General features: G+C 42.5%; 1 protein-coding gene across 3 annotated transcripts in view; it reads right to left on the reverse strand.

The window, feature by feature from the left end:
• The window catches only part of ZRANB3 (zinc finger RANBP2-type containing 3), a 128,458-nt gene that overhangs the window by 19,373 nt on the left and 93,733 nt on the right, over positions 1-15,352 (reverse strand). For all 3 annotated transcript variants that reach the window (XM_073305335.2, XM_073305334.2, XM_073305336.1), the window contains 3 exons: positions 11,385-11,856; positions 9,405-9,629; positions 7,392-7,483 (listed from right to left, as the gene is read on the reverse strand). In XM_073305335.2, the coding sequence (XP_073161436.1) occupies positions 7,392-7,483; positions 9,405-9,629; positions 11,385-11,856 (789 nt within the window). The remainder of the gene's footprint in view (positions 1-7,391; positions 7,484-9,404; positions 9,630-11,384; positions 11,857-15,352) is intronic.

The following is a 15,352-nucleotide window of genomic DNA, read 5'->3' on the forward strand; positions in this document are numbered from 1 at the left end:
CAGTTTGGATGAGCTATTGCCAGCAGGAGAGTGAGTTTGTGTGTGTGTGGGGGGTGTGAGAAAACCTGGATTTGTGCTGGAAATGGCCCACCTTGATTATCATGCACATTGTAGGGAGAGTGGTCACTTTGGATGAGCTATTACCAGCAGGAGAGAGAGTTTGTGTGTGTATGGGGGTCGGGGGGTTAGAAAACCTGGATTTGTGCTGGAAATGGCCCACCTTGATTTTCATGCACATTGTAAGGAGAGTGGTCACTTTAGATAAGCTATTACCAGCAGGAGAGTGAGTTTGTGAGTGTGGTTTTTGGAGGGGGGGGTGAGAAAACCTCGATTTGTGCTGGAAATGGCCCACCTTGATTATCATACACATTGTAAGGAGAGTGATCACTTTAGATAAGCTATTACCAGCAGGAGAATGGGGTGGGAGGAGGTATTGTTTCATGGTCTCTGTGTATATAATGTCTTCTTCAGTTTCCACAGTATGCATCCGATGAAGTGAGCTGTAGCTCACGAAAGCTTATGCTCAAATAAATTGGTTAGTCTCTAAGGTGCCACAAGTACTCCTTTTCTTTTTGCAAATACAGACTAACACGGATGTTACTCTGAAACCTGTCATTAACTCAACTGTGCTGCATAGCACAGGGGACGACTGCAGAATTTTTACTTGAGTGGAGAAAATGACTCTATTCCACTTTAAATCACGTGACAGGACATGCTGTGGTGAAGTGTGCTCAGTGCCTCCTCTGTGCTCTGAGCAAATTCTTTCTCAGATGATTGTCAACAAGTGAGCCGCCATATAAAGTCCATGAAGGCCAAAGCCTTGTTCATGACTGACTGATCAGAAAAAGAGCTCTGTTGGGGGAAAATGAAGGCAGACCTCTAAAGTATGTCACAGTACACGAGAGAGAGACTTTTGGCTTAGGAGAAGACCCACTAATCTGGGAACCAGCAGACTAGCAGGCTATGAGCTCTAATCTTACCTCTTTTACTGATTGTTGTTTATATTCTGTGTATTTCAAACTGAGTATGGCCTCATACCATTCACTCTAGGAGTGAGGCAAATATTATTATCTGCATTTTACAAATAAAGCAACTGAGAGCTTCACATGCACAAGGTCATTTCTGGCAGAATTGGCACTGGAACCCAGATCTTGAATATAAATGACCCATGGGCCAAGTATGTGTTGCTTTTAGTGACAGCTCCACACAGTGGATAACACTCATTTCTACAGCTCCAGCAATAGAGGTCTGTGGTGGAGATGTAAAGGTTTTTGGTTCAAACGCTGCTGCAGAGCCATGTGGGTCATATGAAGGAATTTGTTTTCCCAGTTCATTTAAACAAGTGGTTTATTTAATTAACAGAGTAGAAAACTTTCCCTCCTTATGAGACTTGCAACAGAACCCAGGTGTTCCACATTTCAGTTGCTTCTGAAACACAAGGCTGGTTTGAAGATTGATAGGTTTTTATGAAAAGGTCCATTAAACTAAAGATGTCTCCCTCCCAAAACCAGCAGAGAGTTGGAATGGAACAGTGACAGCAATGCCCCAAATGACAACTGAAAATAAGTTTACCAATATATTGCTTTTTGGACTCCCAACATCTTTGGATACCAGTGGGAGTTTTCTTAATTTGTTTTGTTCAGAAAGTGATCTGACATCACATATATGCAGGGGTGAAAGTAACATTTATCTCTTACCGGTACAAGGGTGGCCAACTTTTCCCCCCCACCCCACCGGAAGGGGCTGGGCCTCGGGCGGAAGGGGCAGGGCTGGGGGGGGAGGAGTCAGCATCCCCCAGCCAGCCCATTTGCGCTGCCTGGCCTGTGCCGCCCAGAGCTCCAGCAGTGATTTAAAGGGCCCAGGGCTCCGGCCACTGCTGCTACCCTTTTAAATTGCCAGCCCTGAGGCAGCTGCTCCTTTTGCCCCACCCCCGGCAGCGGCCAGGTGTGGGGGCAAAAGGGGCAAGGTCCTTTGCCGCTGCAGTGCTTTAACATCGCTGCCCCTTTTGCGCCCCCCGTCAGTGGCCCTGCCGCTAGGGACCTGGCAGGGCCGCCGATGTGGGGCGCAAAAGGAGCAGCAATGTTAAAGCGCTGCTGTGGCAGCGCTTTAAAGTCAGTTTTACTGGCGGCCACTTTTTACTGGTACGCCGTACCAGCCCGTACCACCTTAATTTCACCCCTGCATATATGGCACCAGTTGCTTAGTTTTCTGAAACTTGGGAGAAAACAATATTATGTTTGCAGGTTGAAATGATGCACTGTCATAATTTTTACTGACATTTAGAATGTTTACCAAGGGTCAATGGTGGATTCTTCAACACTTCAATTTTTAAATCAATATTGGATGTTTTTCTAAAAGATATGATTTTATGCAGGAATTATTTTGGGAAGCCTGTGTTATACTAGGTCAGACTAGATGATCACAATGGTCCCTTCTAGTTCTGGAATCTAGGAATGTTCTGCCAATACAAACATTTTTATTATCCTTTTGAACATTTTAAAGAATACCCTTGACTACAACTTTGATCCAATACTTACTGGTGGACAGGAGCTGTTATTATTTTATTTAACTGAAAGATTGGTAAGTTATTGTAAACCATTTACAAACCAAACCACAGCCATACATAAAAATTTAATTATATATATTCCCAAAATGATTGAAAAATTGAATAGAAAATATTTTTCTTCTAATTTTCACCAAGGAAGATGGCTTAGTCACGTAAGTAAATACAATTTCAAGTCCAACTAGGGACATTCATTTTTCACCCTGGAAGAGTTTGGTGCTGGACTGTGGTAGTGGTGGTTCCTGATCATAGTTGAGGTTTTTGGTAAAACAATTCTCAAAGAGAACATGCTAGCATATAAAACTGTTACTAACCTTCTGTAACTGTTGTTCTTCGAGATGTGTTGCTCACGTCGATTCCACGTCAGGTGTGCGCACGCCGCATGCATCATTGACGGAGACTTTTTTCCCAGCAGTATCTGTAGGACCGGCTCTATTGCCCACTGGAGGCTCGCGCTTATGCACCAGTATAAGGACCGCTGCCGGTCCTGCGCCCTCTCAGTTCCTTCTTACTGTCAACTCTGGCCATGGGAGGGAGGGCAGGTCATGGAATGGACATGAGCAAGACATCTCGAAGAACAACAATTATGGAGGGTTAGTAACTGTTTCTTCTTCTTTAAGTGCTTGCTCATGTCCATTCCATGTCAGGTGACTCACACGCAGTGCCCTCAGAGGTGGGCTAGGAGTTTACAGGTGAGTGGATTGTAACACAGCTCTGCCAAAATTGGCATCATCCCTGGCTTGCTGGGTGATGGCATAATGGGCCACAAACATGTGGACCGAGGACCACATTGCACCTCTGCAAATGTCCTGAATCAGGACCTGTGCCAGGAAGTCTGCAGAAGATGTCTGTGCCCTTGTCAAATGGGCCTTTACCGTTGGGGGAGGCTAGCCTGCGCCCCCCCCTCACCTTGTCCCTCCCCCCTGCAGCCCAGGGTGCACACCCCCCCTCTCCATGGCCCCCAGTCCCTCATGCACCCCAGTCCCAGAGCACCGTGCGGAAGAGGGCCTGCACCTCCTGGACGAGAAGTTGCTCGTGAGAAGGACTCTGAAGAGGGACAGGGAAGGGGTGTGTGGTGGAGGAATGGAAATAAACTGGAGGATATACCCCAGGATGATGGTGCTGAGCACCCAGAGGTCTGATGTTACTGCTGCCCAAGTGGGGAGATAGGAGGAAAGGCGATCTAAAAATAAAGGGTGAGGGGGTTTCCAGATCTAGAAGGGAGACTGGTAGTCCATCCCTCTGAGCGCCTTCAAAAGGCCTGCTCAGCGCATTGCTAGTACTCTGCTGGGAGGAAGAAGAGGCTGGTAGGCTCTGGCAGTGCCTGTAACCTCTCCCTTTGCGCTAGTTGGTCTTGTGTCTGGCTGGACCTGAGAAATGGGGCTGCTGAGGCCTAAAACGTCTGCAAGAAGCTGCCGATGTATAAAGGCCCAGGGATCTTAATGTGGCTCTGGAGTCTTTAACTCCATGCAGCTTCATGTCCGTTTGGTCTGAGAATGGCGAGGACCCTTCGAATGGAAAGTCCCGCACTAATTGCTGGACCTCTGGTGACAGCCCTGATGATGGCAACCATGAGCCCCTCCTCATGGCGACTGCCGACGCCATCGACCTGGATGTCAAGTCCGCCGCATCCAGGGCGGACTGGAGGGAGGTCCTTGCCATGGTCTTTCCCTCTTCCGCAATGGTCCCGAACTCCTGCTGCACTTCTTGGGGCAGTGACCGTTTGGAGACCCAAACGACGAAGTTGTATCGCCCTAGAAGCAGTTGTTGGTTTACGATATGCAGCTGGAGGCTTGCAGTAGAATAAACTTTTCTACTGAATAGGTCCAAGCGTTTGTGATGGGTTCCCCCTGGGGTGCCACCGGGAAACCCTCCCCGTTCAGTCTTTGTTCCTCAGATGTTTCCAGGAGTCTTCTTGTGTGGGGAGTGAAGATCTGGGAGCAGGTCTGCAGCTTGTCACAGGAGCACAGTGAGAGAGGGAGCCCAGGATGGTGTGTCAGAGGGCTCAGTGGTACTCCAGTTCCAGGTGGCACCCTGTGGGGAACCCATCACATAGTTTTGCCTCCTTGTTTTTTGAGGTAGCACTGGCCTGGGCCCTGCCTATCCCACTCATTGGCAGCAGCAACCAACAGGGAACCAGGAGGAGGGTGGGAGTATATATAATCGTAGCCCTTTGCAGGCACGTAATACTTCTTCTCTGCCCTCTTGGAAGTTGAGGGCAAAGAAGTGGGGGTCTGCCAGAGTGCCTTTACCACCTTGAGCACCTCCTGGTGCATGGGAAGAGCTACCTTGCAGCTGCAGCTGTCAAAATATCAAAAATGGGGTCCTCCACCTGCAGGCCCAGATTGGAGGCGATTTTCTTAAGAAGCTCCTGGTGGTGTTTGAGATCACTGGGGGGGTAACAGGGTTAGCAGGCCCCATGAGTGCCTCATCAGGGAAAGACGAGGAGGAAGCCACCGGAGGGGAGGAGCTGGGTCCTTGATCTGTCCTGGGGCCCCTTCAATTGGGGGTACGATGGGGATCTCGGTGCTGTGGTCCGAATCCAAAGCCAGTTTTGGCATGGGCTGAGGCGGGGCCAGTGCTCCTTTCAGAGGTCATTACTGAAGGGGAGTGCAAAAAGTGACCCAGTACCACTGGTAACCCCCACGGCTTCCAGTACTGCCAATGGACTGGCCATTGACCCAGGGTCTATGGGCCCATGGATGGAACGGCACCAACATCTGTCTGGTAAGCCGGATGGTGGTGCCTCTTCAGAGGCAGCGCTGATTCCTCTTTGGAGCCCAATGAAGATTCTTCATAGGATGACCCAGGCAGTGCTGTTGCACCCTCTAGTCAACTCTGATGGGGGTCCGGAGAGCAAGGCCTCAGTACTGGGGAATGACTGCGAGGACTTGACGATCGGTGCAGATATTCCAATGACTGGTGCCAGCATTCTGGCAACTGGTGCCAGGACTCACGTGAGTGGCGCTGCGGTTCAGTAGACCAACACCGGGCCTCTGGGGACTGGTGCCATGGTGCCAGAGAACGATGTCAGGTATCTGGTGACCAACACCTGGGATTCGGTGATCAGCGCCTAGGCTGAGGCGACCAGTGTCTAGGTGATGGAGACTGGGGCTGGCAAGCTGGGGATGGGCATGTCGATGCCCAAGACCTGGCCAAAGACAGAGACTGGTGATGGGCTGGGGACCACCGAGGGGGTCCCAACTTGGGTTTCCCTCTTGAGACAACGGCCTTAGGTGGTTCCCCCGCCACAGGCTGGCGATCCCTTGGCCTGGGCAGGATTGAAAGGGCCATTATGTCTTTGGCAGCCTGAAAGCGTTTGGATGTGGACAGTGCCCTCATGTGCTCCGTGCCTCTGCTCGTGCCCAGCATACTCGGGGGATCCCTCAGCGGGCTGGGTACCACGGGTTCTGTAAGTTCCCCAGCCGTACACCTTTGAGGGGATGGTGACATGGGTCACATCTTCCCCCCCAGGCTTCTCTGCTCTTCTTGAGGCATAGGGGAGCGCCCTCTGTTGGCATGCTTCCTGTGCCGCTTTGCCTGTACTGGAGAGGTTGAGCGGTACCGGAAGGGACCCGATGCTGGAGGAGCACTGCACACAGAGGTGGAGGTTCTCAGTGCTGAGTCCGATCTGCCTGGCTTGGAGGCTGATCTCAGCCTGGCTTCCATAAGCAGGGCTTTCAGTTTGATGTCCCTGTCATTTTGCGTGTGGGGTCTGAAACTCCTGCAGATCCGACACTTGTCTTTTACATGAGTTTCCCCCAAGACTTTAAACAGCTGGAGTAAGGATCAGTCACAGGCATAGGCTTTGTGCAAGTTGCACAAGGCTTGAACCTCGGGGACAGGGGCAGGTCCCGTCCCAGGAACAAAGTCCCTTATGGGGACTAACAACTAACTCTAAAAAACTACTTAAACAACTAAAAACTATCAACTATATACAACGAGAGTTCAGAAAAACACCGGGAGAAGTCTTGTTGAAGGAAGAGCAAGAGCATTCCAGCAACCGTCATGGGTACTAAGAAGGGACTGAGAGGGCGCAGAGCCGACAGCGCCCCTTATATTGGTGCATATGTGCAGGCCTCCAAGGGGCACTAGAGCCGGCCCTACAGATACCGGTAGGAGAAAACTCTCTGACAACGGTGCACACGGCGTGCACACATCTGACATGGAATGGACATGAGCAAGCACTCGAAGAAGAATCAAAAGTTATCTGATAGTACTTTAACAGAAAACATCTGTTATTATGTTGCACACTATTGTCTTCTAGATTAAACACCATTTTCAAGAGCCTATATATATCACCATATATCAAATCCCCTTGATTTTAATTTTGGATAAGGCCCTGTAAGAGCACTTTCACAAGATGACAATGATTATCTCTTTCTTCAGCTCATTTTAGCAAGAATTGGAAAGGCAAGATTTTTACAACCAAGAAAGGAAAAAGTCTACCACCCTAATAACTAAGTGTTCTGAAACTCCTATTTTACAGCAAAGAACCCTCATAAACCACTAACATTTGTACCTCAATAGATAACCCAATTTATCAGCCTTCTAAAATATATCCATTGAGAAAACATTTGTAAGCTAGGAGAAAAATTATCTTGTCTAGAGAACTATTATTAATTGGCGGAAAAGAACTAGAAGATAAATTGCCTAATTTTTGTACATCTCAGTTAATAAAAAAGAAAGCTTTGGTATGAAATAAGAAAATTAAAATATAAATGCATATGTGTTGTAAACCTTTCATTATTACAAAGTAAAATGTTGCCCTACAATAAGCATACTGGTATGTGAAACCTGTAGAGATTGAGTGCATTGTAATGTTTACCTTTGTATAGAGGTGAATTCTATCAGTATTCCTACTTGCACAGAAGTTCAGCACATCATACACTGGAAAAGTATCTGAATTATCAACACATCCTATAAAAAATAATAAAAGTTTTTTTTTTTTTAATCTAATCTTCATTACTTGGAACAAAGATGGAAAATGAGCATACCTGCCACAGAAAAAGGTTAACTAGATCTAAAAGTCATAAGATAAGAGCCTCACATTGCTCTTTCAATGCATATTAGGCTTTGCTTCGCTTCTAAAATGGTGTCTTTGGGAGAAGCTAAAAAAAAGTATTTGATATTTCGTTTGGAACTTAGAATTAAAACTTAGGGTTCTAACAACTTAAGCAATATCATTCTAATAAACTTTTCTCTAATGATGTTTCTAATGGTATAATATACACAAGTTACTACCTCTGTTTTGTACCAGTTCTGTCTGTTCTAGCATGTGACATCCTTCTAATATTGTATTTTTCATCCTTAGGTTGTAAGGTCTTGGGTGCAGGGACAGTATTTTTGTATGTGTTTGTATCAGACCTACCCCAAGAGGGCCTCAATTCTGACTGGAGCATCTGAATACTATTCTTATATAAATAATATTTCATTACAAGTCTGTATTTAAAGTATCACAGCAACACATCATACCTCTATCCTTACCTAATTCAAACCAGTCCAAGATGAAAGTCTGTACACTCCAAGTAGTTCAGGAAAGACAGCAGTAGGGTTGGTGAAAATCCATACCTTAACTGCTCGCTATAGGGCTTGGGACTGGAACCCAGAGTAGAGGGTAGGCCTGGGCTTTCTTGCCATCCACTACAGAATGGCATTGCTGGGGGCAGTGAACAAGACGACTACCTGATTCACTGTGGCAGTGACACGGTCAGGGCAGTGGATGAGAGGATTGTCTGACGCTGCTTGTGCACAGAGACTTGGAAAAACTCCCCCTGGAAGCAGAAAATCACAGGGTGACCTGGCCAGAGGGCCAAGTCAGGAAGCAACCATAGTATGACTCTGTGAGCAGGACAGCTGCACGGTGGAAGACCAGAAACGGGACTCTGAACCAGGCACAGTTAATCCCCAGAGTCGCCAGAAAGCAATGCCACCCAGTGGTGAGTAAAACACCCTGTGATAGTGTGCTTACAAGAAGGTGTTATTGTTGTTACATGAAGACTTGGAAGCATCTTTTACTTAAGTTTAAAAAAGTTAGACACATTCTGGTGTTGCTTAAGAAACTGAATGAGAATGAATAAAGATATGCATAATTTGTATATTTTATAGTGACAAAAATTGTATCCATAAGAATGAACACGAATATCAGGCATTCTACATATCACAGAGATTCTGTAACTAATTGCTGCCTAGGATAACAGCTCAATATGACCAGAGAAACCTGTACTAGCAGGCCAACGGACAACAAGGATGCGCACTGCAAAGTTCACTGCAGCCTGCCGCCCACAAATGAAGCAACAAAGTAGAAGAAACCTATTGGAATGATGGGCAGGAGAAAATTAAAGAAAAAAGGAGGGAAATTAAAAGGACCTTTGTATTTTTACCCCATGTGTTTCTCATTAAACATTAAAATGTATCTACGTTGTGTACAGTATCATTAAACATTAAAATGTATCTACGTTGTGTACAGTATAACCACAGACGAGTATCTGCAGCCACAAAATTCAATAAAATGACTGTATATGGAACAACAACCTGCTAACTGGCAGCTGCTCATAGGGCATATTTGTCACACAACCCAAAAGCAAACTGTGAACATTACTATGTATATCTGTGGTTCTGCCACAGTTGGATGAAAATGTTGGGTTCAGCCCACCTGACAATTCAACTGGCTGTCCTATGGTGAAACACAGAAGCCCAGTTGTCATTCTGCATGTGCGGCTTTTCTGTGTTTCAAATATGTGGTTTCCAAATGAATCTGCATCCCAGTGTTTATGTTTAATGCAATTCTGCAGAACTGCTATGGTAAATTGGCTCTACTAGGAACTCTATTTTTCTTTACCTTCTTGAGGCTTTTGCTCACATTCTTCAGATCCATTTTCAACAGCATTAGCGACTTCTCCCCCAATCTCATCAGATGATTCAGTCGCTGTTTGTACTAAATCCTTTCTCTCATTGTCTGCATTGCATATTGCTATACCTTTGATTTTTCTAGAGTCCTGTGATGCATTTTCTCCTTCACTCAGAGTAGAGGGAGGATCATTCATTTGATTTGTATTCTGTTTATCTATAGTTAAAGAAATAGGAAAGTGATCAATTTTACTTTGCGTCTATAAAAATAATTAAGTAAATAAGATAAATATTAGGCAGTAATATTAATTTATATTTGAAACAAAGTATCCTAAAATGTATTTTGGTTATAAGAATCCAGTAGTTAATTCTGAAAGAACAGCTGTGCCATAAATGAAATGTAATTAATTTTAGACTTGCTGAATAGTAACAGATAGTTTTAAACAATTAAACACCTGAAAACTGTAATGTTTAAGTTTAAACTTCAATTTTAAAAATATTTTAAATTGCATGATGTTGAAAATTACATATTATTCAGCATATTATTCCTAATGTTGAACAATACTAACATTAATACATTTCAATACAATTTTTAAAGTTCTACTTATACAGTATTTATTATTTATCTGAGGAAAATGTACAGACCAATTGCTTCTCTCTCTACCCCACAGCAAACATATTTTATTTTAGAAACTAGAGCTTAATGTCTGTGAAATCAATTAGAACCAATATAATTATATTTGTTTCTATTATTTTTCTTAAGTGAATTTTAGTGCTTATGAGATGAGCCAGGTTGATGACATAGGAAACAAAAGTCCTCTATGGCATAGGTATTGCACAGGCACTGCTTACCGATGTGTATCAGCCAGTGAGTGAAACAGTTCAGAGTCCATGACACAATCTAGCCTTGGTCTCCACTACTGAAACTGTCAACAATGCTACCAACTATGGTGGTGGCTTTTATTTTATAGCTATTTGTCACCCAAGAACTGGAAGAAGTCCACTAACTCAGGTCCCTGAAGCAAATTAATATGATCCTCTCACATCCTAATAGTTAGTATTAAAGAGGTACAAGCAGTATGTTATACATACAAATTACTTTCAAAATACAAAACAGTAGATATTGTGGTGAATAAGGTATGGACATTGTACAATAAGCACAACAGGATCAGTAATTTCCTAAGGGTAATTTTCTGTTTGAAATATGAAGTTTAAAATATGTCCTTTAGTTGATTATGCTATTTCAAAAAGAAAATATACAAGGCTAATAGCTCTTATTATTTGTGTTTAAACAGCTTTTTAAAAAATGCCTACTCATCTTTTCTCCACAAACAATCTAGATGACAGTGATACCAAAATGCATATACCATGGAGACAGATAGTTAGGACTTTATAAAAATCTTTTGGCTATTTTAAAACACAAACTTACTATGGACATTCCAATTTTTATTCTTTGAGGGGAGAAATTTAAATATTTACAAATTTAAAAACTTTTCATGTCTTAAAATGTTAGCTCTTGTGACAATTACATACTTGTTTAACTAAGTAAAGCATTGACACTGCATCATTCGGCCGTGAAAAGATAGGAAAAAAAATCTATAATTTCATTGGCTTGTTGATAATGATAAATCCTCTGAAGGGAAAGAAAGCAGCAGGGCTCTGACTGTAGAGCATGCTTGCTGCCATGGAAACAATTTCTGCTGCTGCTCATTGAATTTACATCCTACTGACTTTAAACAGGTATCCATTTTTGCTAATTAATGTCATATCACAGGAACTTTCTGAAATAAGTTCCTGACCAAAATTAGGAGACAATTTCAAAAATTCCACCTCATGTGACGATTTTATTCTTCATATTTTGTCTGAATTTGTAAATACTTATGTATTTGAGTATAAAAACACTATAATCTTTGAAGAAAAACAAGATAGGAATATGCCTATTCAGTTACAATGTGCAGCATGAGTTACTCACCATCACTACCACGAGGACATTCACAGATTTCACAATAAGGTAATAACGAATTATTAGTGTAAGTGCAAAGACTACAACACCAGACTTTGGCTAAAGGTGATTTTTTCCTTGAATTAGACAGAGAGCCACCAGAAAGACCATGATCAGTTTCTTTGGTACACAAAGTGTTTGTTTTTCCAGGCAAAATTTTTCTTTTTTTCTCACTGGAGCTGCTTTGGGTGGGTGTACTTATAGCTCTTGGTCTTTTAGCTTCAGGCTCACAGCCATTTTCATAACAAATTGCATCCACATCAATTATTTCTCTGGCGTCCAAATGCCTGCTGCCCTCCTCTATGTCCTTTCCCGGTGTGACTTTAGAATCTCCTGAAGTAAAGTTCAGTGATTTATCCCAAGAATCAATTTTGCGTTTTTTCTCAGCAGATGGTTTTGGTGAAAAGAAGGCACGAATGTCATGTTGTTTTTCTTTTTCAAACTAGGAAAGAGAAACAAACTTTATCAAACATACAGATCCAAAATTCCTTCAATAGATATAGTCCACTTGTCTAAAGTTGTAACATTTTTTTCTCAATTACGGGTCTTTTGTACTTTCTAATTTGAGGTATTTTTAAAAATGTTAATTAGTAGATAGAAAATGACAGACATTCTCTTTTAATTATATAAACTCAATTTAAAAGTAATTTAAAGCTATTTCTCAACCAGGAAATTTTTAATATTCCAGTCAAAATTTTAAATCAGCACAAGCATAGAACAAATTTACAGAATTGTTAGCGTGGTACATTTTAAAAATAAATAATGATATACAACAGAATGAGAGAGATTTAATATCACTTTAGAATAATTCTGTATATACATACTGGTTGTTTACAGATGTAGTAAGTTAACACAACTGCAAAACCAGCCAAACTCCCAGTTTCCTTGAGGTTTTGTACTATAGGTCTATCTTTTAGGCCATGTCTAGCACAAGGAAAAAATGCATACTTTTAACACATGTCATGTGTAGACAAGGCAGTTGTAGTTTTAAGAAACGTTAGCAGGTTCCCTGGGGAAATCCTAATATTTTTACATTGTATTTCAACACATTAGTTAATACATGTTAAAACTTTTCCCCTCCTACTGATGACAAGGTCTTAGAGGTAACAGTGTGACTTGTCATAAAGCAGAATAATGTCCTGGGTTTTCTAGGTATTTTGACTTTCATGTCTCCATTTGTAAATGTCAAGTAATTAATTACCATAGGCTAAGTGCTATACGTGTATTAGTAAGGGAGTTTTTGAACCATAATATATTGGCTGGAATGTCTTATTGTAATTTTTTTTCTTTTAACAAAGTAATACTTTAAAAACTCAACCATGATAGTGTAATTACTGGTTTCAGAGTAGCAGCCGTGTTAGTCTGTATCAGCAAAAAGAACAGGAGTACTTGTGGCACCTTAGAGATGAACAAATTTATTTGAGCATAAATAGTGTAACTGAGTGTAATTACTGTGACACTGTATCATATATCCTTCCACAGTGAAAAGCAGTACGAAAAATGTTGGAGAGTAATCAGATTCTTTTCCTCATCTATTTAACCGAACAAGAGAAGTTGTAGCTCTCTGAAGTAAGAGAGGCAGTGTTTATAAAGTCAAAACTGAGAGCCAGGAGACTTGCATTCTAATCCCAACTCTCACTGTGATTCTCTCTGTGAGTTTGGGTAAATCATATATCCTCTCTGTACCTCAGCTTCTCCATTTAGAAAATGGAGATAATCCTTATCTATATTTTGAAACTGTCATGGCTTAAGCTAAATCCATTATTTATTAAATTAATTTGTACAGTCAAGCTGTAAAGAGTTAACATTTGGAAAGAATTAAAAGCTGTTCTCTCTCCTTAAGTATAGCTTCTTTCTAAGCAATGTCATTTTCAAATAGCTTGCTTACTCAGTCAAACAGTTTGGGTTAAAATGTGTACATATTAAAAACTATTTCAATTTTTATACTCCAAGTGAGCACGAATACCTACAGCATACTCAAATTCATTTGAAATGAAATTAATACTCCATCCAGTGAATTATTACATATTGGCAACACTAAGGATGTAAAATGATGAATGAACATTTGAATCAGTGCTGTAATTGCATCAGTTGAAAAGCTCATCTTTTGTTTTACAGAACTATGGGGAATTATTTTAGGTGAAATTCTGGCTCCATGAAATAAATGGCAAAAGTTTCATTGACCCTAATGTCTATTTATCTTAAGAACTCACATGGCCCTTCTTTCTATAGCATCTGAGCACCTCCCAATTATGACTGGCCTTGTGGCTGGGAGGAAGCAGTAGGCATGATAAATCTTGATTTTAGTAAAGCTTTTGATGCAGTCCCATATGAGAGTCTTATAAGCAAAACAGGGAAATGGGGTCTAGATGAAATTACAATAAGGTGGGTGCACAACTGGTTGAAAAATTATACTCAAGAGTAAATTACCAATGGATCACTGTCTAAATGGGAGGGCATATTTAGTGAGGTCAACAAGGGTCAGTCTTGGGTTCGGTACTATTCAATCATGAATAGTAACAGAAAAAGTGGAAATGACAGAAGAGCTAAATGACATTTTTGTTTCAGTTTTCACCAAAAAGATTAGTAGTGATTGGATGTCTAACATAGTGAATGCCAGTGAAAATGAGGTAGGATATGAGGCTAAAATAGGGAAAAAACAAGTTAAAAATTACTTAGACAAGTTCGATGTCTTCAGGGCCTAATGATATACACCCTAGAATACTCAAGGAGCTGACTGAGGAGATATCTGAGCCATTAGTGATTATCTCTGAAAAGTCATGAAAGATGGGAGAGATTCCAGAGGACTGGAAAAGGGAAAATATAGTGCCAATCTATAAAAAGAGAAATAAGGACAACTGGGGAATTACAGACAGGTCAGCTTAACTTCAGTACCTGGAAAGATAATGGGAGCAAATAATTAAACAATCAATTTGCAAACACCTAGAAGATAATAAGGTGCTAAGTAACAATCAGCATGGATTTGTCAAGAACAAATCGTGTCAAACCAACCTAATAGTTTTCTTTGATAGCCTTATAGCCTTGTGGATAGGGAGGAAGCGGCAGAAATGGTATATCTTGACTTTAGTAATGCTTGATACTGTCTTGCATGACCTTCTCATAAACAAACTAAGAAAATACAACCTAGATGGAGCTACTATAAGATGGGTGCATACCTGGCTGGAAACCCATTGCCAGAGAGTACTTATCAGTGGTTCACAGGCAAGCTGGAAGAGCACATCAAGTGGGGTTCCGCAGTTCTGGGTCCGGTTCTGTTCAATATCTTCATCAGTGATTTAGATAATGGCATAGAGAGTATACCTATAAAGTTTGCAGACAATACCAAGCTGGAAGGGGTTGCAAGCAATGTTCCCTCTAATGTTTTACATCCATGTGCGGAATTAATTTTGTTATGTGCACCAATATGGAGGTGATATGTGGCGGGGATGGGGCCAAAGGGTTAGGAGTGTGGGAGGATGCTCAGAGCTGGGGCAGAGAGTTGGGGTGTGGGGGTCTGAGGGCTCTGGCTGGGGGTGTGGGCTCGGGATGAGGGGTTTGGGGTGCAGGCTCTGGGGTGGAGCCAGGGATGAGGGGTTCAGGGCGTGGGAGGGGGCTCAGGGCTGGGGCAGAAGGTTGGGGTGCGGAGGGTGAGGGCTCCGGTGGAGGTTGCGGGCTCTAAGGTGGGGCCAGGGATGAGAGGTTTGGGGTGCAGGTTGCTCCGGGGCTGCGGCAGGGAAGAGAGGTGCCTCTCCAGTACAGGCTCTTCTGGTTGCGTGCCTGCATGGCCCTTGATAACCTGCAGTGTGGCTGCACAGCTTAGAGGGAAATTTAGGTTGCAAGTGCTTTGGAGGATATGATTAAAATTCAAAATGATCTGGAGAAATGATCTGAAGTAAACAGGATGCAATTCAATAAGGACAAATGCAAAGTACTCCACT

Source organism: Lepidochelys kempii, chromosome 11, assembly GCF_965140285.1.
Source record: "Lepidochelys kempii isolate rLepKem1 chromosome 11, rLepKem1.hap1, whole genome shotgun sequence".
Taxonomy (NCBI): domain Eukaryota; kingdom Metazoa; phylum Chordata; order Testudines; family Cheloniidae; genus Lepidochelys; species Lepidochelys kempii.